This window comes from Cygnus atratus, chromosome 11, assembly GCF_013377495.2.
Source record: "Cygnus atratus isolate AKBS03 ecotype Queensland, Australia chromosome 11, CAtr_DNAZoo_HiC_assembly, whole genome shotgun sequence".
Lineage (NCBI taxonomy): Eukaryota > Metazoa > Chordata > Aves > Anseriformes > Anatidae > Cygnus > Cygnus atratus.
In genome coordinates, this window is record NC_066372.1 from 5,460,578 (window position 1) to 5,486,230 (window position 25,653).

At 37.1% G+C, this 25,653-nt stretch overlaps 2 protein-coding genes across 7 annotated transcripts in view; one reads left to right on the forward strand and one right to left on the reverse strand.

Annotated features, from left to right (window-relative positions):
* Positions 1-21,159, forward strand: part of ENTREP2 (endosomal transmembrane epsin interactor 2) — a 137,959-nt gene extending 116,800 nt beyond the window's left edge. For 2 of the 5 annotated variants that reach the window (XM_035553866.2, XM_050712969.1), the window contains 7 exons: positions 4,988-5,148; positions 5,756-5,894; positions 9,640-9,715; positions 12,535-13,125; positions 17,083-17,160; positions 18,085-18,413; positions 20,444-21,154. In XM_035553866.2, coding sequence (XP_035409759.1) covers positions 4,988-5,148; positions 5,756-5,894; positions 9,640-9,715; positions 12,535-13,125; positions 17,083-17,160; positions 18,085-18,413; positions 20,444-20,629 — 1,560 coding nt within the window. In that variant the 3' untranslated portion in view covers positions 20,630-21,154. Of the gene's footprint in view, positions 1-4,987; positions 5,149-5,755; positions 5,895-9,639; positions 9,716-12,534; positions 13,126-17,082; positions 17,161-18,084; positions 18,414-20,443 lie in introns of all 5 variants that reach the window. The other 3 variants (XM_035553867.2, XM_035553864.2, XM_035553865.2) reach the window with 3 other exon arrangements.
* Positions 21,160-22,095: 936 nt separating this feature from the next.
* Positions 22,096-25,653, reverse strand: part of APBA2 (amyloid beta precursor protein binding family A member 2) — a 98,888-nt gene continuing 95,330 nt past the window's right edge. For both annotated transcript variants that reach the window (XM_035553858.1, XM_050712966.1), the window contains 2 exons: positions 24,790-24,930; positions 22,096-23,423 (listed from right to left, as the gene is read on the reverse strand). In XM_035553858.1, the coding sequence (XP_035409751.1) occupies positions 23,352-23,423; positions 24,790-24,930 (213 nt within the window). In that variant the 3' untranslated portion in view covers positions 22,096-23,351. The remainder of the gene's footprint in view (positions 23,424-24,789; positions 24,931-25,653) is intronic.

Genomic DNA, 25,653 nt, shown 5'->3' on the forward strand with positions numbered 1-25,653 from the left:
AGTAATGATAATTCTCTGTTGGCTTTTACCTGAATATACTCAAAATATTCTAAATATAGATAGTAAATGACAACCATTCTGGTGACTCCAGTGGCCATCTTATAGAACTATGAGTGAAGAACTGGAAATTTGGTCTGACAATGAAAAAAGAGAATACATTTAATAGACTTATTTCTTACCTATCTAGTGGTGGTTGTTTCACCTCAAAGAACTAAAAACTGTGAAGAATAATCTTTCCATGAAGCACTGCCTTCTTCACTTGGAAATGACAGCATGTATGTCTTGCTGCAGGTTATGAGCTTGCTGGAAGGTGACTGACATTCAGTCCCATGTCACTGGCTGTGTGGAGTTCCCCTTACCATGGCATATGTACCCCTGAATATAAATGAATTTTCAAAAAACTTTTACTTCTGGTCTGCTGGAAGTGATGTGTTCCTAACATTTGTGTTTCTGATTCTCTTCTTCATAACAACTTGCTACTAGTGCCAGAGCTAACTTCTGTGTTGCATTCAGGCTCTGAAATGGGTACGAAAATGCAGCATTGTACAACTTCTGGGTTTACCCTGCCACAGCGGCATAGCGTGTTTTTGTCTTCACTCATAACTGCAAACCAAGTAACAAATGAAGTTGTCCTCAGTATGAAATGAGGGCTGTTTGAATGAGAGAGCCTGCTCTATCAAAGTTAGGCATGTCCAATTCAACATACACATTTCTACATGCAGTGTGTGCACTGTGTTGCCTTCTATATCTATTATGTATCAGACATATTGCATACACAAAAGCAAGGCCATCTTTAGTCCAAGGATGGGAAAAAACCTGCATGGATGTAATATTTTGACTGTCAAGCTTCAAACATAACGAGCTATTTCCTAAAAGAATAGTGCTGTGGTTTAACCCGGCTGACAGCTAAACACCACACAGCTGTTCGCTCGCCCTCCCCCCTCCCTCTCTGGGATGGGGGAGAGAAACAAGAAAGTGAAGCCTGTGAGTTGAGATAAAGACAGTTTATTAAGACAGGAAAAATAATAACAATAATAATAATAATAGTATTAATAATAATAATGTGTGCGAAACAAGTGATGCACAATGCAATTGCTCACCACCTGTTGACCAATGCCCAGCCTATCCCCGAGCAGCCGCCCCCCCCCCCCACCCCAGCTAGCCACCCCTATATATCGTTTAGCATAATGTCAGATGGTATGGAATACCCCTTTGGCCAGTTTGGGTCAGCTGTCCTGGGTCTGTCCCCTCCTAGCTCTTGCTGCACCCCTAGCCTGCCCGCTGGCAGGACAGAGTGAGAAGCTGAAAAGTCCTTGGCTTGGTGTAAGCACTGCTCTGCAACAATTAAAACATCAGCATGTTATCAGCGCTCTTCTCATCCTAATCCAAAACATAGCACCCTACCAGCTACTAGGAGGAAAATTAACTCTGTCCTAACGGAAACCAGGACAAACAGCATGAATTCTAGATCTGTGTTTCATTGTCTGTTGGATTTCTGAAAGTTCCCAGCAGCTCCAGGTGGTCAAGAGAAATGGCCGAGCATTTGGGATTTCCAGAGACAGGGTTACCAAGTTATGCATAGTAAATGTATTCACAGTAGCTATTAATAAGTGTAAAGTTATGCGAAGTTTTTAACAGTGTTGACTATTTACTGTATTTAACAGTGGTGCTGTTTACTGTTTGTCCTCGTCTGTGACAATTTTCTATCCATTGCTTCTGCAGTCATCACTGGTTTAATCCCAAAAGCCTGGCTAGGAGACACACTGAGTTGTTTCTTAGTGTGAGCTATAGTTTTTGAAATGACACTTGAATGTAGCTTGACCTTGTCTGTACTTGTGACCAAGCAGGTCATACCAATTTTTGGTTTCACAGTTCTTACTGCTATTCAATTGCCATCAACTATTTTGAGACTGATTACTCACTAACAACTGCTTTGTAATACAAAGAAAAGTGTGTTTCCTTGTAAGTGTTTGTCAGTGTTCCTCCACCTAGTCCAGCTCTGTCTGCTGCTTGCGTTTCCTTGCTGTTTCTTTTTCTAGTTGTCTCCCTTGGAGACTTTGCTTTACGTCTTTGCTGGGTTCCTGCTAGCCTTCAACATTTGAGACTCTCTTCAAGATTTTTAAAATACATTTTATTGTGGGAAGAATAAACTTTTGCAGGCTGGTAGAGAAGAGGAGATAGGGAAGTATGGAATAATGTATCATTTAATTCCTGCTTAATAGCTTTCCCGCTGTTTTCTCAAGGATGTCTGTTCTTTCTGATAATCCCTTATATTTGCAGTTGTTTCATTTTCTGCTAGTCTCCCTCTTACAGCCTCTTTCAATTTAATTTCTGTGCCTTCCATCAGGATGATATCACACAGGTAAACTGTCATTTATAAACACCCCTCCAAATATGTGTTTCTTTCATGTCCATTTTGCCACTCATTTTCAGCACTGGTCACCCAGTTCATTGCCATGACTTGTATTCACAGTAAAGTTTCTTGAAAGGGATGCAAATGATTCTGCTGTTAAGCTGAACTGCATCTAAACATTAGGTCTGTTCCTTCTTGAATCACAGCCTACTATCTCCTGTGCAAAACCTTTCCCTTCTGTCACTTACATCCCACAAAATACATGCTGATGCTTCATTCGCTGTAGAATTGCTCTCTGTTAATTGCCTTGTTCTGAAAAGTATTAAGACTATTGCCCGTTATATATGTCCGAATGAAACAAGCTCTGGGAAGCTTGAGAAAGAGATAGAGCTACCTCTTCTCTGGTGGAGGAAACCAACTGCTGGGTTCCCTGGCAGTATGTGTAAATAGCCTGGGGGAACGTAAAGTTGTAAAAGAGAAGTGCTCAGTGTCAAGACCGTAAAGGTGTCAAAAATCACCACCTCTTCTAGGAAAAGAATTGTCCAGAGTCTGTTGGAATCAACTAGGGTACAAAATGTGAGCTGAGTGCACAGATATGCTTTCATTATGATATTTTTTTCTACAGATTAAGGTCATTTAGTTAAGTTTGGTTTAATTTCTGGAAGAGACCCTTTTTTTTTTTTTTACTGGCACTAGATTGATATTTCATCTTTACCTTTAGTTGCTTTCTGTTTTTCTAAAAGATTCTTCAATGTGTTTGGGAAGATAACGGACTGATGATTTGTATGTATCACTTAAGGCAAAGGCTTGCTGTTTAGCAGTTAACAGTGGTTAATGTAATCACAGAATCATCTAGATTGGAAGAGACCTCCAAGATCACCTAGTCCAACCTCTGACCTAACGCTAACAAGTCCTCCACTAAACCATATCACTAAGCTCTAAATCTAAACATCTTAGGTGTTTTATTCTGTAAGAGAAACCAGTAGAAATGCCTGATTGTACTCAGGGTAACAGCATCAGACGTTCTATGTAATGAGGATTAAACCTCTTATTCCTGTACCATTAGTAGACATGAAAAAACATCTGAAAGTCATTGGTTATAGAAGTATTCTGAAGTGAAGGTTCTATATTTAATAATTGTGAAAATATCTCTAGAGATACAGCTAATAAGAAACTACTGGTTCATTTTCCCAAACAGCTGAAATCAGTCCTCCCTGGCCCTATGTTGTGTTGCTTCAAAAGTGAAAGGTTAATACAACGTAGGTGGTGTGTTTGGTAGAATTAAGATGTAACTCAACCTTCTAAATACCAAAGACCAACAACACTTGTGCAGTGATCTAAAGTCAGAATAACTGTGCCAAGGCACATTTTACTGAAATAGTGAAAAATATAAAACTGACAAGAAAAATGAAAGTCAGTTACTTTCTGTTTACTGGATTTCCCGAGTATAAACGTTTTCATTTTTTAATTGCTTTTTCAGTCTTTATCATGTTTTTTAAAAATAGTAATGATATAATGAGATGACAGTACACACATCTTCCCTTATTCCAATGTAAAAGAGAAATGTGCCTTTAGTAAATTTTCTTAGCTCACTTGTAAATGGCAAGAGCTAAAGAGCAGCTTACCTAAAGATCTAAAAAAGTGATATGACAGCAGAAGCTTGCTGAAGAAGGAAGAATTCAGTCCTTTTTGATTGTCTGTTCATTCCCTTTCTTTTGTGGGAGCCAGGCCGAGGCATCTGGATTCCTTGTGATCTGCAGAATGTCCATATTTAACCCTGAAGCAGTTTAAGCCTTTGCTTAGAAGGCATTTTACCTGACACCAAAAGTATCAGAATGGCTTCTTGATATCACTGCTGTGCTAGAAGTTGATTAGGTTCTTGACACAAATATTGGCAGTGCTTTGCAGAATTATTAGTTTTTATTATTTATTGTGGTTATTTTCTTTTTGGTTGTGAGATGTTTATATGGAATAAATATATATCTTACATTCATACCAGCATTTAAAACCTTTATACAATGTATACATGTGCTCTATCTGTATCACCAAATGATAAATGTTTATTAAGAATAATTTTAAGTGGTGCTTTTTTTGTTGTTGCTTAAGTGAAAAATATAGTATCCTTAGTCAAAATGTAATGACTATATGGCAACTGATTTCTAGTTTGTTTTATTTGGGGGTTGTTCAGTTTTGTTTTAACCACAAGGCATTTCAAATTGGAAGCAAAAACATGCAAGTATTTTGTTATTTTAGTTATTGTATCTATTGTTACTCAATTATTAAAGTGCGGATGATAATGTAATGCTATAACAAATTTGTATTGTGAGGTAGAATTTTTTCTTGAAATGTTGTTTAATTTGAAATGCCTGTTCTCCACCCTAAGGGTAAGTGCTTTGAGGCACAGATCCCTCTGCCTTTAGTAAGACGTTGTTTTATATTTTAGCAATTTAATTCTCACTCCTTGCTGATCTCACATATTCTTATGCTTCCAGAAGTGTCTCTTCCATTTCAGTATGGGTATTCATAAAATCATGTATTGATCAGAATTGCTAAAACTGACCTTTGTTACAATTCATGTTATCGGTAATGGTTTTGTTTCTACCATCTGAAGGAACTTGACCTATTCATTTTCAGTTTCTGCCGCAGCGGCCACATTCCGCCAATCCGGACTGCATGACTCCGCACGGGACTATCCTGCATCAGACCTTGGATTTCGATGAGTTCATACCACCAATACCACCTCCACCCTACTACCCACCAGAGTACACCTGCACACCTGTGGTAGAGGCACAGAGGTGATTCTTCTTCCCTGTTGTTAGTTACTGCATAGCTCTGAGCTACAGACTATGAAACTCTTTCAAAGAATACAAAGCAATGTCTTCTGCTTACATTAGGTGCTTCTTTTCCAGGGAGATTACATATCTATTCTGCAAACTTGTTAGAACTCATGCGGAAATATATATATTCTCTATCACTGTTGTGATAGAGAAGTGATTGAACTTAACTAAAGGCAGGGATAACAACACCTGAACTTAAAGCAGAACTGAGCTTATAGATAATCCTTTTATGGTTAACATTGTGCACTTGAAGTTGAACGTGAGATTTAATTTTCTAAGGGAATGATTGCTGTGTATGTGCATTGTTGTGGAGTAGTGAAGGACATGAGTGATTGAAATGGGCTAGTACAGATGGCTGATACCCAAAATAAAATGCAGTTTTTTAAAGCTACGCTATGAATGAGGGCTTCATTTTGGCTCTCTGCATTTCTTGAATGAAATTCTTTGTAGTGTATTTGCTTTTGATACAAAGCAAGCTCTACATCACTGTGGCATAGATAATAGTCTGCCAAATAAATCTAATGTAATTTCCTAAGAGTTAATTTGCCTTGTTTCTGTTTTTAAGTAGAGGACTCCATTTGGACTTTCATCATTCCTCGTTCAGTGCTTTATATGAAGTCACCATTAACAGCCCAGGAATATTGTATCCAACTGAGCTGCCCCCTCCTTATGAGGCAGTGATTGGAGAGACACCTGCCAGTCAGGTAAGGAAAGTCAAAGGAAATTCTTTACGTAGTCTCCAAATGTTCATGATGTGAAACACTTTTAGATTATTTTAATGATCTAAAATAATTTAGGAGTTAATTGTACTTTGAGTCAGAGGAACCTGCAAGCCCTGAAGGAGTTGATTTTTTTCAGCAATTAATATCTTTTTTTTTTAAAAAAAAAAGACAAAAGTAATATGAATTATACATTGTTTGGGGGGAAAAGATTGATCATATCTGTGATAAGATTTTTTTATGTAGTACTAAGTAACGTTTAGAAGGTCTGTTTATTGTTAAGCACAAAATCAATTTGGGAGCTTTTGTAATTGGGATTACACTTTGCATCAGTACATCAGTATCCAACAGCATAACAGCACCTAGCATATAACAAAAATATAATTTAACAAGCCATAATTTAAAGTAGCAAAGTCATGCTCTTTCAAGGAGACAATGAGCTTTAATTTATAGCTGTATTAACTGCTAAACTTTTGTATCTGGGGTCAGTGTCAGTACCTTGCATGTCCATCTCAGGACAGATGGGTTCCAGAAGCATTTGTCACATAGTGAAAAGGAGTGGTGATTTTAAATTACTAAGTGGTGGTAATTGCATAGCAAGTTTACATCTGACTGATAGCTGCTGATTAGGAGAGCTTGCAGGAGCAAAATAAGAACAGGTGCTCTGTATCAGAAGTGAAGTATATAGGCAATGCTAACTAAAGCCTACACAGCACCTTTGTATGCTGCTTTTCATGGCAAAAGCCCTAGCCTATTTTTTGCAGTCAGTGTCACAATCAGTCTGTAAATGGAGGAATAGAGACAAAGTCCAAGACAGTTTTAGGTCTTTAATAGGAAACAAATGGAATCCTAAATTTTTATGTGGTGCAAATGTTCCCATTTAATACACATCAAGCCACAGGACAGTGTGAACTGAAGCTCTCACTTTGCAATGGAAATCACGGCAGAGCTTTAGCTACAGAAGTGCTTCTGGGAACCATTATGTGACAGTAATTATTAATCTCTTACTGAGCATCAAGCAATAGATTGTGTTTGGGTTTAGATGGATTGAGCTCCTTAGAGTTTTATTAAATTGTATCAAATTAGATTCGGTATTCATGCATTTCATACACAACAAATGTCAGTGCTAATTTAACTGGTTGCATCTAAACAAAAATTGCTGTTGTCATCTGTACTGATTAGGAATTCTGGTTTTATGACCATGGAAGAAAAAGTTTTCCACACTATTTTCCATGGGAGGTATTGACTAGGATGTAGAAAAGAACAAGCATATCAAGGATCTGGGTGAATTATACCAGTGACTATTTTATGTTTTACTAACTTGTAGTCTGTTCAGACTTGTTAAAAGCATGTTTTTTCTTACCTTTTTCTATTGATAACTTAGTGACTGTGTTTGCCAGCCTTTATGTTGAAGAATGTACAAGTCAGTAAGGTTTGTTACACTAGGCAGTGCAGGAAGCTGTGTAAGCCCATGTGCCAGCTGTACACGGTTGATCTAACTAAATCTTGTCACTGTTATCTCCTACAACTAAAACCATGATTCTCCTTCCCCCCCAGGCAAGAAGATTAATCAATTACAAATACATATAAAGTAAATTCAGGAATTATTTTAAATTTACTAGATCGAAGCTACAGATGGTTCTTTTTCGGTAGTGGAGATTTGCCAAAACCTCAACCTTGCATGTAACTGATTTTATAGGCACTAGACCATTTTATAGGTACTAGACAATGCTACTACATCTGCCAGGTGACTGGGAGAATGTACAAGGCCAATAAACATTTCAGCACAAGTATTCAGCAGATATTCTTTTGTCATGGTTAGGAATTTGTGAAACGACATAAATTTTAGAAGAACCTTTAGATTTTAAAACACAAACAGCAAATACCTTTAAAACATTATTTCTTCAGAAGCCTAGTTAGAGAAAATAATCATTTTATTTTCTGATCCAACTTTCTGCAGCAACAAAAAGCACTTGAGGACACTTCCTGCTTTGGACAAAACTTTACTACTTTTTACAAGCTTATACTTGCTTCCATAAAGTTGCTCTTGCATTACCAATTACGGAAATTACAATTTCCGTTTTCAAAAGTAAACTTTTTGCAGTTTGGTAGTAGGTGTTCAGGTTGGAAAATATAAATCTCCTAGCTGATGAAGGCTATTATTTCAGCATAAGCAGTAGAATATTTCTAAAACGCTGATGTAGTGAATAAAACGTACTAAAGACATGAATGTGTTGTGCTAGATTGAAGCAGAAGAGTAAGCACTTCCACAGTGAGTTCACGGGAGTCATCTGCAACTTACAATGACATCACTGATCTTTTTATTACGACAGATATGGTAGTTTTCTTCAAAGAAAAAAGATCTCTTAAGAAATTTTCAAGCATATTTCTAAAAATATGACTGCTTTTGCCTTTTCTTTGTTTTCCAATCCCTTATTCGTGTATTGCTGAGTTAAAATGTTTCTGGTTCTTTTTTATTTTGGGGGGTTATATTCACAAACCCTTAGGCTTAGAGTCACTGTTAAAAATTGTGTCTGAAAAATGTTTTTTGATCACTTGGTGAGAGTAAGCTATGGATAGATGTTTTAGAAATGAGTGGGTGCAGTAAGCTATGTGTATATATGTATGCATTAATCTACACTGGCATATGCATTGAAAGCTCTTTTCTTAATAAGTTCAGAGTAATAGTGTCACATTCAATTTTTTAGAAGGCCAGATACAAATTAATCTCTTGACAAAAAGGTTTTCAAAGAGGTGAATGATGGTTATTTCTAAAGTCTGTCACCAACTGTAATGAGCTTTTACTAGTTAATTGTGGCCCTACAGTAGTAGATTTGATTCTTTCTACTAAAGATAGTATTCATCTTATTCCCTTTGACCTGTCTTTCTATATTTTTCACATGTATTCTTATGAGCTATTTATTGGAACCTTTTTATTAAATATACATACAATAATCATAATCCCAAAGATCTGCTGAAAATTTAATGAGACTGGCAAAAAGGTTCAACACCAAAGTCTATTAAAATCAGTAGAAAGAAAAATTTCCAAATTTCAGTTGTTTATGTATGAAGTTTTTCCAGCAGGACTGATTCTATATTTTGTTGTCACGATTTTCAAAAGTGAAGGGAAGTTACCCACTTAGATCTACTCTTTCAGAAAAAAGTCACTAGTATTATCTCCCTTCAGCAATCTCCGATAGGGTGAAGAACACCCTGCCCCTCAGTGTGGCAGTGATGTTATAGGGCTTAGAAATACAGCAGGTATTAACATCTTGGCAAATACACAGAGGAAAATACTGCTCTTATGATTGTTTTTGTGGTTATTTTTTTTCTCCATCCTTTTTAGGGTGATATAATATGAAACATAATGTGAAACGTAATACGAAAAATATAGAATATTGAAAAAGAGACTGTTTTTAATAAGTTTGAAGCACTGCAGACATGCAAGTTTTGTAATGTGGCCATGCAGCCCCAGCTGCTGTGTATTCAAGATGAATTTAGCTTGTAGATTCTAGAAAAACAAACTAACAAATGCTTTAAGCATGTTGCTTTGCACTGCATTTTTCCTGACCCAAAAACATTGTAAAATATTGCAATTAGTTTTCAGACTGAATAGCAGCAGATAGTTATTTCACGTTGCCAGCTCTGTATTGTTCAGATCATCAGTGCTATACTTTGTTTTGGTAAACTGTCTACTAATGTACTGTTTCATTAAACGATTTTCATTTAGGTCACTGGTACTGATCAGCAAGTATCTGAATCAAGCGTGGGTGAGAGGAACATGACCCCGGGCTTCAGCACACAAGGTGATTGATCATAGTGTTATTGTTGTCCACTTGGCAGAGAGATTTTTGTGTACGATTTTTGGGTGGGCTTTTACTTCTTTTCTGCCTTCACCAATATAGAAAGAAGGATTTGCTTCCAAATTGTTCATGGCAAGAACCTTTTCACAGCCATAAAAGATGTGGCTGGAAGCACAGTGGAATTGAGAAGGGAATTCTGTTTAACAAAGCATGCTCTGTAGCTCCCCTGGAAGCGTACTCATTGTGATTAAAGCCCTTTGAGGCAGATACGGCAACTGTCATTTCTCTTTGAAGAGTTCTGCGTATAACAGGCAGTTTGTTTCTCATTGTCAGCAAACATGAGTGCCTGTATGATAGTGCACATGTCCCCTCTGCATGTTGTAGTTACCCTGCATGGCTTCCAGCAGCCCAGACAAAAAATGTGCTTCCTGAAGCACAGATGTGAATGAGAGTAGCATATGAGTAACAGCTCAGAGCATGTTTGTTTTAAGTAAAAAAGTTACTAACAGAGGCCTTCTTAATGTGTCTGTTGCTGTGGAGGGCCTTTTAAACTCAGTGGTTTCAGCTATGCAGATTGAAAGATGCTGGGTAGTTTGCATTAAATAATTACTGTAGTAAAATTACTGTAGTAAAACTTCCAATAAATACTTTTCATATAATTTCATATAATGAACAGACTGGTAGGTGTTCTCAGTTAGTACACTTATAGGCAGAGAGGAGCAGCCTAGCAAGCAGAATCTGGTCTTAAACACAGTGTCTGTTCTGCATATAATTGAAGGATTTCAATTTCCAGAGCCATCAGCTGTCACCTTTAACTACTGCTAAATATTAAAACAAACAAGCTGATGTTTGACAACCGCAATGGAGTATGATAACTGAAGGTGACTGGCCTTTAATTTCTGTTATTAACAAGGACTTGGTCTGCACAGCTAGGTACCAAAATACAAAAGTACGTTTGGACTTCACATCCACATATGAAACTAAATTTTAAGAGCAGGTCTTGCCAGTGCAAGACTTTTGAATATCTGGAAGCAGTGGACCAGCTCTAAAGCCATGGTTTTGACGTTACATACTGTGATGTGCACACATGAAGGGGAACCAGGAAGGTCCTCTGGTTGTGCGAAATCAATCAGATGTCACCATTCCCTGCCTTCTGAGCAGTGATCCCTTCTCATCTTCTTCAACCCCCTTCTCCTGCTTTGTATAGTACTCGGAAAAAAAAAAGTGCCCATGGAAGAGTAGCACAGTATGAAGCTGTAAATACAGTGTAAAGCCCTTGAGTGGTGGAAATACGGTGTAAGGCCCCTGAGGTGGAAAATGGTACAAACAGCCCCAGTCTAGCTCTCAGTTAAATCCAACCAAACCAGAGTTAAGACAGTGAAGAGTTTTGCTCTGAAGACAGGCACAAACTTCATACTTTCATTTATCCAGTTATCCATATAACTTTATAGATGTTTCAAAGCCTCATTTAAAAGAGTATGTTGAAAAGAATCATCTCGTTAGGTAAAAAAATGTTTGGGGACCCATCACATATATAAATGGTCCAATAAACTACGGCAGTTTGAGCAGTGCATATTATGCATTTTTAACATAATGTAGCTGCACAGATGTATTTCCGTAAGTGATTATAATGTCCTTTTTGGCAATCTTGTGATTGCGTTGTAAGTATTACAAATCTATTTCCTAGGAGCCCCAAAAGAAAATAGTTGGCTTGATCCATTTTATGTAAGGAAAAAATGTCTTTCATAAAATCTAATTTCATGAATACTTGTTTTTCATTTTAATAGTTAATTTCTGCCTACTGTGAAAAGCTTTCTGCTTCCTAGACACCAAAATTTGGGGGTGCTTATGAGCATTGTCTTATTCACTGCAAGATCCTATTTTTCTGTTCCTGTGAACACAAAAGTTAAAATACATTTGTCTCATGAGTATGGTTAGTGACAGCTGTTATGCAGAAAATGGCATCAGAGGATGCTGAGCTGAATAGAATAATGTGATTTATATTTTGTAAATATTTTGATTTTGGATGTAGGACCTTCTCAGGAATTGCAGTCAGATCAGGGAAAAATGTTGCTTATATTACTGGAGGCTGGGAGATGATGTGATCTAGTTCTATTTCTTTCATTTCTGTCACAAATTTGGGAATAATGCAGAGCCAAATACTTTTTTTCATACAAGGAGTCATTTTCATCCATAATGTCTATATGAACACACGACAGAGGAAGTGTTAACGATGTCAATTTGTAATACAGAGGGCTTCCGAGATGATGTGGCCCTGCACAGAATGTTTAGCTTGTATCTGAAGTGTGAGTGTCTGATTTCTTAGGTTGTGTGCCAGAGATGTGATGTGAAGAGTTCTCATTTGTAAAGATCTTAGATGCATGTTTGAAGGAAATTATGCCTGGTTAGGAAGCTCATATTTACGGTAGTGATAGGTTTGGAAGCAATCAGAGCCTTGTTTTTCCAGCATTTCTGTGAAGTATTACTTTGCCTACCACCACGTGCAATCTCTCGCTGCTTACCAGAGAAACCAGCAGTGGAAGATCTGCTGCTATCCAAATGTGGTTTCAGATGGAACTTTGGCTTCAGTGCTCAAAAATGCTTATTAACTGATGAAAGTAGTTGACAACACAAATAACCTGCGCTGAAAGACACTAAAAACAAGTAAATTATGTTAATACTTTGGCATTCTGTCACCTGAAAGGTTTTGAATCATTATTGATCTACTTGACAATTCCTAAATTTAAATTAGTATGTTGAAAGCGCGGGGGGGGTGGTGGTGCAAGAAGTCTTCCTTTTTCTCTGGATCTCTTGTTTTGCAGTTTCTGGTGAGAGCACCTCATTGATGGTCTCTGAGGCTGCTGATGTCCCAGACCACAGCTGCTCCTCCGAAGATCTTTGTTCGCTGGAAGTTCAGGGGTCTCTCCGTTCGGCAGATTTTTCTCCCTGCTGTACAAGCCGCAAAGGGGCTACAGGCCAGAGCTGCAGCAGTCTGGATTACAGCATCCACTGCAGGTTCCACAGAACTTGCTCAGAGGGTTTTCCTGATGAGGATGACAGTTTGCACAGCAGAGCATCTATGGACCAGTCACAAGGACAGGAAAATGAGAACTGTGCCCACGGCAGACCCTCAGACTGTTCCTCAGAGAATTTCAGCCCCTCAGAAAGAGAATTGCAGAGTTCTGCTCAAGAAAGCAATGTCACGGCACATTTGAAAGAAAAGATCTGCTGTATGGTCTCTAGCCAGCATGCTGTCCCTTCCCAGACTGCTCCCTGTTTTGGACCTCCAAATACTGCATCGTATGCGAGCAGCCCTGAGAGTACTGTCCAGCAGCACCATGTGACAAAATACCGAAATTCAAATATAGTCCGATCATCGAGTGATCCTGTATCGTGTTCGTCTTATCCAGAAGGTAGGTGTAGTGTAATGAGGCTGATGGAGCGTGGAGTGATGTTGGTTTTATGCATTTAGTGCTGCTGTACATTGTGAAATCTTTGTGAGGGTTGACTGACATGTGAAGACTTTAATTCTGTGCACACCATCTAGATTTAATTTTGTTTAAGTGAAAGTGGTAAAAATGACAGAGTGAAATTAATTTTGGATTTTCTGAATTGTACCAGCCTTTCTGTGCTGATCAGAAAACCATCTCCTGAGTAGATGCTTTCACCCCTCTTTTACTGTTATATTGAGAAACTGAACTACAAGGTTGAACAATAGCTGGGTTCTATGTGGGAAATGATTAATTGAGCTGTCATGCTTATAATATGGCAGGTTGTGTTTCCTGAAGGTGACACTGACATTGACAGGACTGGTTCATTTCAGAGGCAGTCACAATGTAACTGTATTGGACTGTACAGTGACAAGTTTTAAAGAAAAATAAATGAAAGATGAGGCACATGACAAGTTGATGAATGAAAAGGAAAGCTTTTGACTGCTGAGGATAAGCATCTTCTGCTATGAATCTCCTTTTAGACAAGTTGGGAAGAAGAGGAGAGGAGTTTGTTAGCTGAACACTGTATCTTCATAACAATCAGCTTATTGGTGGAAAATAAACGTTTGATTTAGTAGGGAGTGGCTTGGTCAAATAACAGCAGGAATGTAGATTTAAAACGTTTGAAAAGTACAGGTTTTACAAAAGGATGTAAACTGGAGAGATTCAAAGGGGTAACTTGGAGAAGTGGTTTGAAAGTAAAGATGAAAGCTTTGTGAGTTGTCAGACAGATGATGCTGATACATATGCATTCACTGGGCTTTCTAAGGCTTCTAAAGAAAAAAATCATGACTAGCTCAGAACAAAAGTAGACAAAATGCTGAAATGACTGGTTTCATTTAGGAAGATGAAGTGTTGGTTCTATTATGTGTTTTGCATCATTATTCTGTTCTTATGAATTTCAGAGACCTCATACCTAGTCCAGTAATTGAATGTCTTCTGCCTTTAGAAATCTGGCTTCAGCATGCTGTTGAGGAAATGTGAATCTTTAATCTAGAAGTCTGCACTTATTTTATGAAATTTACTCGGCTAGGATATGTAGGTGCTATGAAGCTGCTGTGCAGACAGTAAGTAGGAATTCCTGAATCCTTTACGCTGTGCCAAACATGAGAAGAACAGCCCTTTCTCTTCTGGATTGCATTGTGTGCGTTTTCCATATTGGGCTCCATATGCTCTTTGAGTAGTGTTTGACAGAGATATTAATGTAGGCAGCCATATCTATGTGCTCTAGCTGACTGCTGGGACATCTGCCACAACAGATGCTCTGCCGTCATTCTTAACACGTCCTAAATACATCCATCATCTTTTCTGGAGGAGTGGCATTATTTAATTTATTATAGTTATAGGAATTACTTTGACTAATTTCCGAGTTCCCTAGTTGAGAACAGGGGTTAAACATTACTGAGATTTAACTGGTCTTAGCAAAAATTGTAATAATGAATAATGAAGCAGAGAAAGTTCTAGAGATACTGATATACACATGGCAGAGGGGGAGCATGAGATGGGGTAACTCAGAGGGAATGTATTTGTGCTGGCCTAGTTTGCCGTTATGCTGTGTACAGAAGATTCTTTAAAACTGGATGTTCAAGAGAAGCACTTGAGGTTAGATCTGCACATTTCTTTCATTTATATTTTTGGCAAACTAGAATTTGCAAAATTTTACTCTGTGAAGGTTTTCACTACTTCATTTCACTCACCTTCCTTGCTCTACTTGTTGATGACCTTTATTTGGAAATCAGAAGTGGCACAATTCTGCTAACATGTACAGGCTGCTTGTAGCAGCCCCTCAGCACGCTTTTCCTAAGCTGTGACACACAGCTGAAGTTCTTTATACTCAGCTCACTTAAAGAAGCATTTGATCTTGACTACTGGTCTAACTGCATATTGTTGAGACTAATAAGTCATGCTACAGATTTTGGGGAATTGAGGGTTGGGGGAGCTTCAGGCATTTTCACAAATGGGAAAATGTAATGGTGAGATCAGTAAGTGGGGTTTAGTTTTGTCCTAGGATCCTGTCTTTTTGCTTTAAGAAAAATAACTCACCTGCTGATTAACGAGCCCATAGAAGTCAATGGTGACAGGTTTAGAAGTGCAACCTTAAAGTTAACTGTGTACAGCTTTTTTTATTTTTGAAATTGGTCTTGAATGTTACTGTGATTGCACTGCACCTAGTTTGGAGCATAAATTATTTGGCACAGGGATGTTGCATGAGTGCAACAGGGTTGTGACACAACAGGTGTGAGACCTAATATTAGTGATCTGGGAATCAGGCATACAACTGGGTAGGCTTTTAGATTGATAACACACAATTCAAGTGCTTCAAGCACATCTTGGCAGGATGGACTCAGTAATTCCCCCGTTTATCATTTAACGCTGAAAGTGAGCTTGTTTATTTGTTTTAAAGTATCTGCCATTTCTAGTATAGAAAGTAGATGAAAGTTCAGTGTAATAGTTGCCTTTATAATCACTGTGTAGTCCCTGACAATTTAAGTCTCGTGCATTCACATAAAATCTCTGTAAAAAGTTTTTACCACTTAAAAAAATAGAGGAGGTGGGGGGGGAACCTTACAAATGAGAGGTTTGCACATTTGCCTGTCTTTTCTCCATAAAGTTTGTCATAGCAAAGGAGGACAGAATCAACTTTGAGCACTGATCTTTGTTTCAGTAAACTGTATCTATACTGAAATGTGGTAGACCACGTGGCTCTGTCAGCTGATTGTCCTGGGATACTCCAGGGTGATTATGGTAGTGCCTGTGTTCCAGGTAATTCAGGATAGTGGCCAGTACTGTAGTTTTGTCTCTGGCACAGATGTGTTAAGCCGGGTAATAAAGGATGGGAAGATGGAACTTCTCGAGTGTCTTCTCTCATTAAGCATGCTGTGATTCATGTGTTGCAGTACGTCAGCACAATGAGGAAAATTCAAGACGGAACAGTGGCTGTCTCTTTTCTTACTTTTCTGTGTAGCATCTTATGTTTGTTTGACTTCATTTAATTATTTTCATTACAAACTTTCCCTAAAGATATGGAAGAAAACCTCTACTAATCTACCAAGAAGTTTAAAATAGTTTTCAGTTCTGAAAACAGACACAAACATGCACAGCAGAAATGGAAGGGCTTATTCCATCTTGCCTGTCAGAAGCTTGAGATCAAAAAGAGTGCACTGTTAATTACGGCATAGTGTGATCTTATGATCATTGATGCTTGTGCTGGCATCCCAGAAACACTGTCATTAGAAGGCAGCTATGTCCAGAGCTGTTTGCAGAACCTCTGCAAACATTTGTTATTAATTGGATCACCAGTAACCATAGTGGTCACCTACCCATTAATCTAATAGCATTTCTCCTGCAAAGAATAAATTCTTTTTTTTTTTTAAAGGAGGAAAAAAGAGGTAGAAGTATTGAACAAAATACCGTTCTTATAGAAATAAGAGAGCCTCATCTTCCCTGTTTTTCTTTTTTCTCTCTCCCTCTCCATCTTTTCCTTTTCCTTTTTTTTTTTTTTTTTTTTTTTTGAAAAGACAAACTCTGTCTGCCAAGGAAATACAGGATGGTCTGAGGTCTGCCCTTAGAATGCATTGAGCCTTCTGTAACTTAAGTGCTTAGGCCTGAAGTATTTAGGATTTGATAGCTGTATAAGAGGAAACCAAGCAAGGAACTATCTTTCTGTCTGCGTTTATTTAACAGCTTGAAGGACGTTTCTGAGTATAGTAGTTTCTCTTTGTGAATGGACATCTTGCAAGTAGTATTTCAGCTGAGTAGATTCATTCTGTAAAGGAGATGATAAAAGATCCAAATGATCCATATGTATTTTTCCTTGCTTTCCGCACAGGATAACAGGGCTTGATTGTGCTGTTTCTGTCTGTCTGTCTTTGGTTAAAGGTGATCATTGTGCCTGGACTCCTCCTGCATGTAGACAGCATCAAGATGCAGGATTATCTCCAGCAACATTAGAAACAGGTGAGGATCTGTTTTCTAAATCAGGATTGTGTAGATTTCTTTATTTTGGTTTAAAAATTAAAATAAGCTTTTGATAGAGAAATATGATCAAGAAAGTTTGGAGTAAAAATTGCTCAGTAACAGTATACGTGCATGATGTACAGTTCCAACAGAACCATACTTACACATGTTCACTGAGCCCACCTCTTGCCAGATTCCTGGTTCTTGTACTAAATATAGTGGATTGGGTTTCTTTGTCTCACAGCATACTGTGAAGAGCAAAAATGGATTCTCTCCACATGCAAGCATGAGGTGTGGAGGCGGAACTTTCTCATTTGGTTATTTTGCTTTATTTATTTACTTATTTATTTTGGAAGCCGCCTTTGATCACAAATCACAAATGCTGCAATTAAAGACTCTTAGTGTGGTTTTTTTTTTTTGCTTTCTCTGTATTTCTCAACAATCTCTCATATATGATTCTCCACTTATCATTTTTGGGGCCTAACTAGAAGGAAGGGGAACTTTATCCTTAAAGCCAAGCAAGCTAAAACATTCCAAGTTACATATGTAACACCGAGTAGCTGGCGTTTCCCCTTACCATTAATGTTTACTGAAATCACTGAAAGTAGAGGTAACAAAAATGCCTGATTTATGAAGTACTTTAATTATGCCCACACTCTTCCTAAATACAGCCCTTCTTGGTCATGAGAAGGAATTGTACCTTGGCCTTTGGTTAAAAGGTTTCCTCGATGACACGTTTTTGTTATCTCTGGAGAAAACAGACAATTTATGACAAAACCTTTTGTGAGGATACTTGACTTGCCTTGTTGTATTTTTTTGGTGCTTTTTTTTTCGTGGTTTTTATTTGTTGTTCTGGTTTGTGTTTTGTTTGTTTTTAAAAAAACAACATTTACTTTAAAGATATTCTTCCCCCCCTTCTTTTAGTTCCTGTTTCTGATTCTCATATGGCTGCCTCTGCTTGTCAGCATTCTTTGAGCAGTTTCCTACCAACTGGAAAACAGAGGGATACAAGGAAAATTGATTTCCACTTAAAGCCAAAGGCTTTGCGAACAGCCTCAAAAGAGCGACCACGCTCTTTAGTGGACCTTAAGGCATATAAAGACACAAAAATTTTAGTTGCCAAATTTTTGGAACATTCAAACTGTAATCTCCCTCCAGAAGTACGTCACGTAGTGAACAGTATACGATCAGTAATAAAATCTGATGAAAGACACATGGAAGAAGCCATCTTCAGTGCCAATATTATAGACCAGGTAGGTCATTAATGTTCTAAAGATTTGTTCAACTTTGATGAGACACGTGCCTTATCAAAATGTTTTTATAGTTTTGAATAGTTCAGAGAATTACAAAGGATATCTTGCAGTAACATGGCTTTAGTAGGAAATAATTTATATTTATCAAGAAGTAATGCATTTTACACTGAGGCAGTTATAAATGCATTTAAAAATCTTCAGCTGGAGCCAGTACTGGTAAAATCCTAAGAGATCTGTAGGGAACTGATTTTACACATTGGTAGTCAGCAATATATTTTATTTCCAAAGGCTTTTTAAACCTGAGTTGTAGTATTCCCTACATAAATTTGTGTTGATACATGGAGATAGCACGGATTCAAGAACTGACTTGGATCTGTTGTGTTCTTTTTGTTCTTGTGTTTTTTTTTTTTTTAAGGCAGATGTATTTGTACAGCATTAGCTACTAGCTGAAAAGAAAGGGTAGATAAACAAGCAGGTCCACAATCTATCAAAATAGAACACTGCAGTTACCCTTACTCCTGACAAGAAGAATGACAATGACCCTTGCTATTTTTAAGAAAAATAATTGACACTTTATTCTTTTGAGAGAGAATAAAACAAATGCAAGGCTTGGTAGGAATCATATATATACAAAAAAAAAAAGGGAATTAGTAGTGGTAGCAACTCTTATAATCTAATGCATGTTTAATAATATGTCTATTTATTTTAATTTTTTTTTCCAGGAAGGAATGTGATGAATCACCTCTTGCTAGTATTGTTGCCAGAATGATAGCTATAAAAGTGAAGTTCCATTTACGCTGTCAGATTCAAAAAGCAGAATGGTCTTAACACTGACTAACCATGTTCAGGTTGATGGTAGACTTTACAGAGCTGGACAGATGATTAAGGATGCATGCTTGGGGCTGTTTCTCCATTATGAGTTACTTAGTATTTGTGGCATTAGTCTGATGATCCCTAAGTGAGGGAAATTTGCTAAGTATTAAAACAGGATATAGTAATGCGTAAATTGCAGGGTGTTTACTTTTATTGTGAGATTGTTTGATGTAGCAGGAAAGTACAGCATTTAAAAAAGCTTGTTGCAAGATTGTCTTTTGCTAACTATGAAGTAGAACAAATAAGCATCACTGTATCAGTTAACCTTACAGTCAAGTCATTAGGCAAGCAGTACTATTATAACATACTTAATAGAGAGTCAGTGTGGAATTAACTTTTAACATTTTTATTGCTTTACTGGATTTGCAAGTCATTAAATCTGCAAGGTTAGAAAACTGAAAACAATTTATTTAAATTAAAAAAACAGTTTCTCCCAAAACAAAGCAGTATGAAAGAATTTGAGTGTTTATGTAGCTCATAAAACTAGAAACCCATGGCTCAATATTTACCCTGTTCAGGTTTCTTAGATCGGAGGGGACATAGAATTTTTCACAATAAAGCAAAAATTCTAGTGAAGTTATTTATCAGTAAAAGTCCAGGCTATCCCAGCAATCTACTCAGGAAGTCACAGCGTTTTGGTGAAATGATTGTGTAATTCAGATTTGTGAAGCAGCTTGATACTTCTGTTAACAAAATGCTTGTTTGTCAGGCTTGCAAGGTTTTAGTTGTCTCCCACCTTCACCAAAGCTAGTAAAACATCTCTGTCTCCTAAAGAAATAGTTTAATTTGCTCCAAACTTACATGTATCTTTTTTAAGGGAGAACTGCTGCCTTTTTCACTGGTCCTTTTCATTCACATACAGAGAAACAAATACTTGTTCGCCCCTTTGCTGATATAATACTACAGTACTGGTGTGAGGCCTGACGCCTTTCAAGCCTGACTTTGCTTGCCAGTAGGCCGTACTCAGCTGTGACCAGCTGTAAAAACACAAGTGGGCTAGACTCTGGGTGGCTGCATGAAGACACAACTCCTTTGTGGGAGTTCCATCACTAGGTAACTTGAATGTAATATTCAGAAGCTGAACCTTTTAAATGAAATCAGTTTTCACTGTTTTCCACATTTTTTCCCTTCTCCGTTTCTGCCCTTTTGATGAACAGGTTATTACAAGTTCCCAGCAGAGTGCGAATACCTCCAGAAAGCGGCTCCAAGAAGATCTTCATCTTCAGAGTTGTGGTGCTCTGAGCTCTCCAGTTGCCTTCTTACACAGGTCCCATATCACTCGCAGGTTAGAGCGGGACAGGCCTCACAGTTTAATTGGAGTTTCCCGGGAAACCATCCTTTGATAATATTCACAGGTATGTGATTCCAGCAGAGAGAATTAAGGAAGAAACCAGGACTTGGGAGAAATACAAGTAGTGGATGGCTTAAAATGGAAAAAGTGTCTTCCTTTGGAATTCTACTTTTTTCCAACAGCAGGAAGAGAACACCTGATTTTCTGAATGTAAATTTCAGCCCTGCATTTTGAAAAATTTTAACTGATTTATTAGTAAACTCGTAACAAATGTTTTCTCAACCAGAAATGCGTATATTCCACTGTACTTAGAGAAATGCTGTTGATGATGTCTAGCATTTCTTGAAAACCATTGCAAAACCACCATAGACTGGCTGTACAACTTAAAAGTTGTATTTATTTAATGTACCTCAAAGTGTTTTAACTATGATCAGTGTTTTAATAAAAAGTATTTCTGGACTTTGGTTTTTCAACAACTGATTTGGATAGAAATGTAAAGGTGATTCATATGCACATACAGTGCTGCTTCTAATTCGTTTTTCCAGCGTCTTTCATGCCAGGCTAACTGATCTGTTGTATTTAAATTCTTATTATTCTGCCTTCTCCCTGCCCATCCCACCCCACCCTCAAGATGTTGCCTTTTTATATTATACTAAAGGTTGCAGTGTGAATTGTTTTTACTTTGTTCTGAATGCTCCAGAGTTTATTAGTTGGAGTAGTATGTGCTATTGAAAACTGATGTTTTAAGTACTCTGTGAATTGTGTCCAGAAGGTGCATTAAGGAAGAAGTCTCTGAAATCCTGCATTTCTGAAAAGATTTTATGTACTTACAAATGCCAAGTGATAGAAAACTAGGTGAATTTTTATCTAGCAGAGCCACAAACTTTTTTTTTGAAAAAAGAACTGTTATTCCAATTAGTAGTTTGGATAATTGTATTACTAAAACATTTCCTTGTGGCTCTGCTGCATTTTTGATTAATTTAAAATTATCTTTTTTTTTTTAAAAAAAAAAGTAATCTTGATGCTAATTTGCAGCATAAACACAGGTCTACCAGCAATGTCTTCCAGTGCAAGCTTCATCTGGCTCTCTCAGAGGAAATTGGAAAAGGCCTTAAAGAAAAGGTTCTCATAAAGAACCTACCACATGTTGACATTTCAGGGTTTAAATTTTTTTTGCAGCAGTGCTTGTCAGTAATGTTACAGTTTCACTGTGAAAAGGTCACAAATGAATGTAGCTGAAGATGGGTAGTTTAAGTTTTACAGAATAATCTATTTTAATGTATTTTAAGTATAGCATGATTCTGTACTGATGTGAAGTTACAGTGACATCCAGTGGCAACCAGGTACGCTATTTGAAAACATCTACTCTAAAGATGATAATACTAATATATGAACTGTTAACTCAAGAGATGAATTCCCTTTAAAAAAAAAACAAACTGTGACCTTTGCAACTGCACTTAGTTGAAGAATTAAATGATATTCTAGTTGTTTTTTTACTATGTAAACTTACACAACAAACAAAATAAGCAAGCTTTATTTATTTTTTCAGATTTATTAGTGATAGTAGGTTAATTCTTTCCTAAGGTCAGTTGCATGCAACACACTACTCCTTGAAGTACAGTCATCTAAAGCTCTTTAGTTACTGCATGGTAAGGCTTCTTAAGTCACAGTGTATTTTCTTCAAGACTTTGCCCCTCCCCTCCCCAAAAAAAACCTAGACAAAAAGTTACACCAATTAACATTTATGTCATAAGGAATACAACTTTACTACTTTTTTTTTAATCTACACACAATCTAATACTGCTGATGGTGCTAGGTTATTTGTCAAAACAATTCACATTCAAAACACATTGCCTCAGGAATAAGAATGCTTTATAAAAAACAGAAAACAGGTAAGCATGGCTTTCCCGTTTAGAGCTAATATAAACAAAAAAGTAATATGCAAAAGTTAAAAAAAACAAACAAACAAAAAAAAAAACAGCCCAACACATACATTACACAAAACTGTGCAATAAGTTATCCATGAAATCACTCTGTTAAATCATAAAAATCACAAGCATTAAAAATAAATATGTATCTAAATAAATATTTTGATTTTTATCTTGTGGCAATTATTCTTTATTTAGCATATGAAACACTTGTTACATATTTATGTTCACACCTTGCCAAACAGGTTACACTTGTCATAACAATACCAAGTACTACAGTGGTTCTCTTTACATTAGAATCTAAAAGTTTTAACTGCACACATTCCTTTCCACTGAAATACCATCTATTTGGCACCAGTTTTAAAATCACACCATGCCATCAGTAGTGGACCGCTTTATGGGACTGGGATTTTTTTTTAGCTTGAGGCAGCCATAGCTTTGTCTAATTGCTTATCTTTGCCATTTTCTGCAGTCTCATTTGTCAAGTTTTCACATTCGCCATGTTATCAAACAGGACAGACATACATACATCACTCCACATAAAGGTTACAAATAAATATGTTTTAAGTTTTATGAGAAAAGAGTTTAGAGGATGTTGCAAAATACTTAAGTGTTTTACAAAGATTTTGTGTTGGTGATTATTGTCTTTGACCATCCTTCTCATTACTTTTTGGCAAAGAAATAAAAAGGAAGGAGAAAAGGCAGACACCTGTCTGTTCCTTGTGTCAGAGTCCTCAGGTCAGCTTCAAAGCCTTTCATTCATACAAAATACAAAGCTCTCTTCAGCTATGAGGGCTTCAGCTCTGATGGAATCATTTATTTATGTTGCTGCAAGAGAGTCACAAGCTAGATGTATAGGGGTGTCTCTTGCCCAGTTAGAAGCCTGAACATGGCAGCTGGCATAGTCTTCATATGAATCTGTTGATTGATTTACACAGAAATTAACAGAATTGCTAACTTATTAAAGTAATTCATAAGTCCCAACCTGATTCTCCCACTGGTTCCTAGAGATGTGAATGTTACCAACGTTTCTAGTTAAAAGTTCTCTGGTTCCGATGAGCTGTTCTGTTGGATTATTTTTTTTCCAATGACAACTGCCAGGAAGTAACATTCTACAGCTGAAAAGATAATTAAACACTGTCCACTGTTATACTCTACTCTGATTACTGCCATTTCTAATGAAGCAGCACAAACCTCCTTGAAAACTGATTCTGCTGTTCTGATATTAACTGAACCTGGATTTTCTTGTACTTTCCTCCCCTGTGGGAGGGTAATTTTATGTGTGTTTTCTCCTTGTTGATGAACATTTGAACACACAACTTGATCTTTATCACCCAACACTTAAACGTCAGTTAAGGGTTTGGTGAAACAGGTTCTCTCATGACTAGCATATTTAAGTTCTTTTTGCAGAGAGTATTGTGATGAGCATCAGAGGGATTTTACAGATAAATAGGACATCAGGTAATCGGTGTTGTCAGAAACTTAGTAACAGCTGTAAGTACCTATAGAACCTCACCAGACACATGCTGCCTTGATAACTTGGTTTCTTCATGCTGCAAAAAACAAGTTGCATGATGTCCTCATGTTTAGTGAAATGTGCAACAAACAGGTATCACAAAGGTATGTAGGTTCTGTTGAAACCTATATAGCTTTGTTCCTGCCAACATGCATGTATTCTGTATTCTTTTTCAAGTATCACTTTCCACAGGAAAACAAGTTACCTCTGATTTATGGCAAAGGAGCCTAGTGGAAGATCTGGCCAGGGTTGTGTATGATCCTACCACTAAAATCAGTAGGGATTTTGATAAACTAAAGGATCTTGTTCATCCATCGCTGACTTCTCTAAAAGTGCTGGAGAGAGATGTCTTAAATTATTTCTAAGGTAAGTTGGAAATGTTCAGTAGAAGTGAAAGGATTAAAATACATATAAATTTTAATCTCAGGTCTTTGAATATTAATTTATTTTTATGGCAGATGCTGTAGTTGTTAGCTAAGAGACATTTTCATAGTTAATGTGCTTAAGTGATTTCTTCCCTTAACTGACTGGTTTAATTCAAACAGTAGGCTGAGGTTCAGAATCATGCCATGAACTTTTGAAAACAGGTGTAAAAACATACTAAATATATATATAATTGTTCAAAGATGTTTTGTTAATTGTTATTAGTGCTCAACTCCAATCTACTGAGGTGGCGGTATTAATAGTATGTTGTCTATTTTTCCCAACTGAAATATATATTCTTTCAACAGTTTTAAATCTTTGATAAGTATTTAATAGTTTTCTTACCTCTCCCACTGAATTAGACAGCGCTTGTACTATCTTCTCATGAGCAGTTGCAACAACACTTTGTCCATTGATCTCAATAATACGATGACCTACCCTTACCCCTCCCCTCTCAGCTATTCCACCTCGCATCAAGCTGCAAATCTGCCAAGAGAAAGTCAAGGTTATTAAAGTTTAGAAATGTCAGAATGTAGCAGTTACTATTTAATGCATAATATTGAGAGGTGATATCATGGTGGCTCCAGAAGATAGTACTGGAAGGTAATAAGCAGTACTGTGAGGTTTTAAATGGTTTGTTGTTTTTCAAAATTTCTGGAAATTACAATTTTTACTTTCTTTCTTATGACTTGGTAACATGCGATTACCTAGTACAGTGATACAGCTAGCAGCCATGCAAAAATGGAGTTGTGGGAAGAGTTAAGTTTTTACATACTGTTGGGATAGGAGAAGAAAGTGATTTAAATATTTCTGGCTGTTCCATCTGGACTCTTTCTGCAAACTAACACATTGTTCTTTCTGAATAATGGCAAGTAAAAAAAGTACTAGAGTAAAAATTCATCTATAACAGCAAATTTTTCATGTATGTGGAAAAAAATGACATAAAGCTTAATCCATAATCCTTAATTCTGCAGAAACACTGGTTTAGTCTGAAGGAAAGGATGATTCCATACAGACATTCTGCATTGAAAGGCAGTGAGCTGACAGCAGGGTCTCAAGTGTGAACATTCTAATTCTTTTTACAGGCTGTCCTCAGCAAGCTAATTGAATAGTGTAGTGTGACAGCTTGTTTCCTGTACCTCTGCAGGTTGGAAGAGGGAACTCTGCTCTCCAGAGCCACTGCTTTTCTTCACATTTTATAGTGCTGCT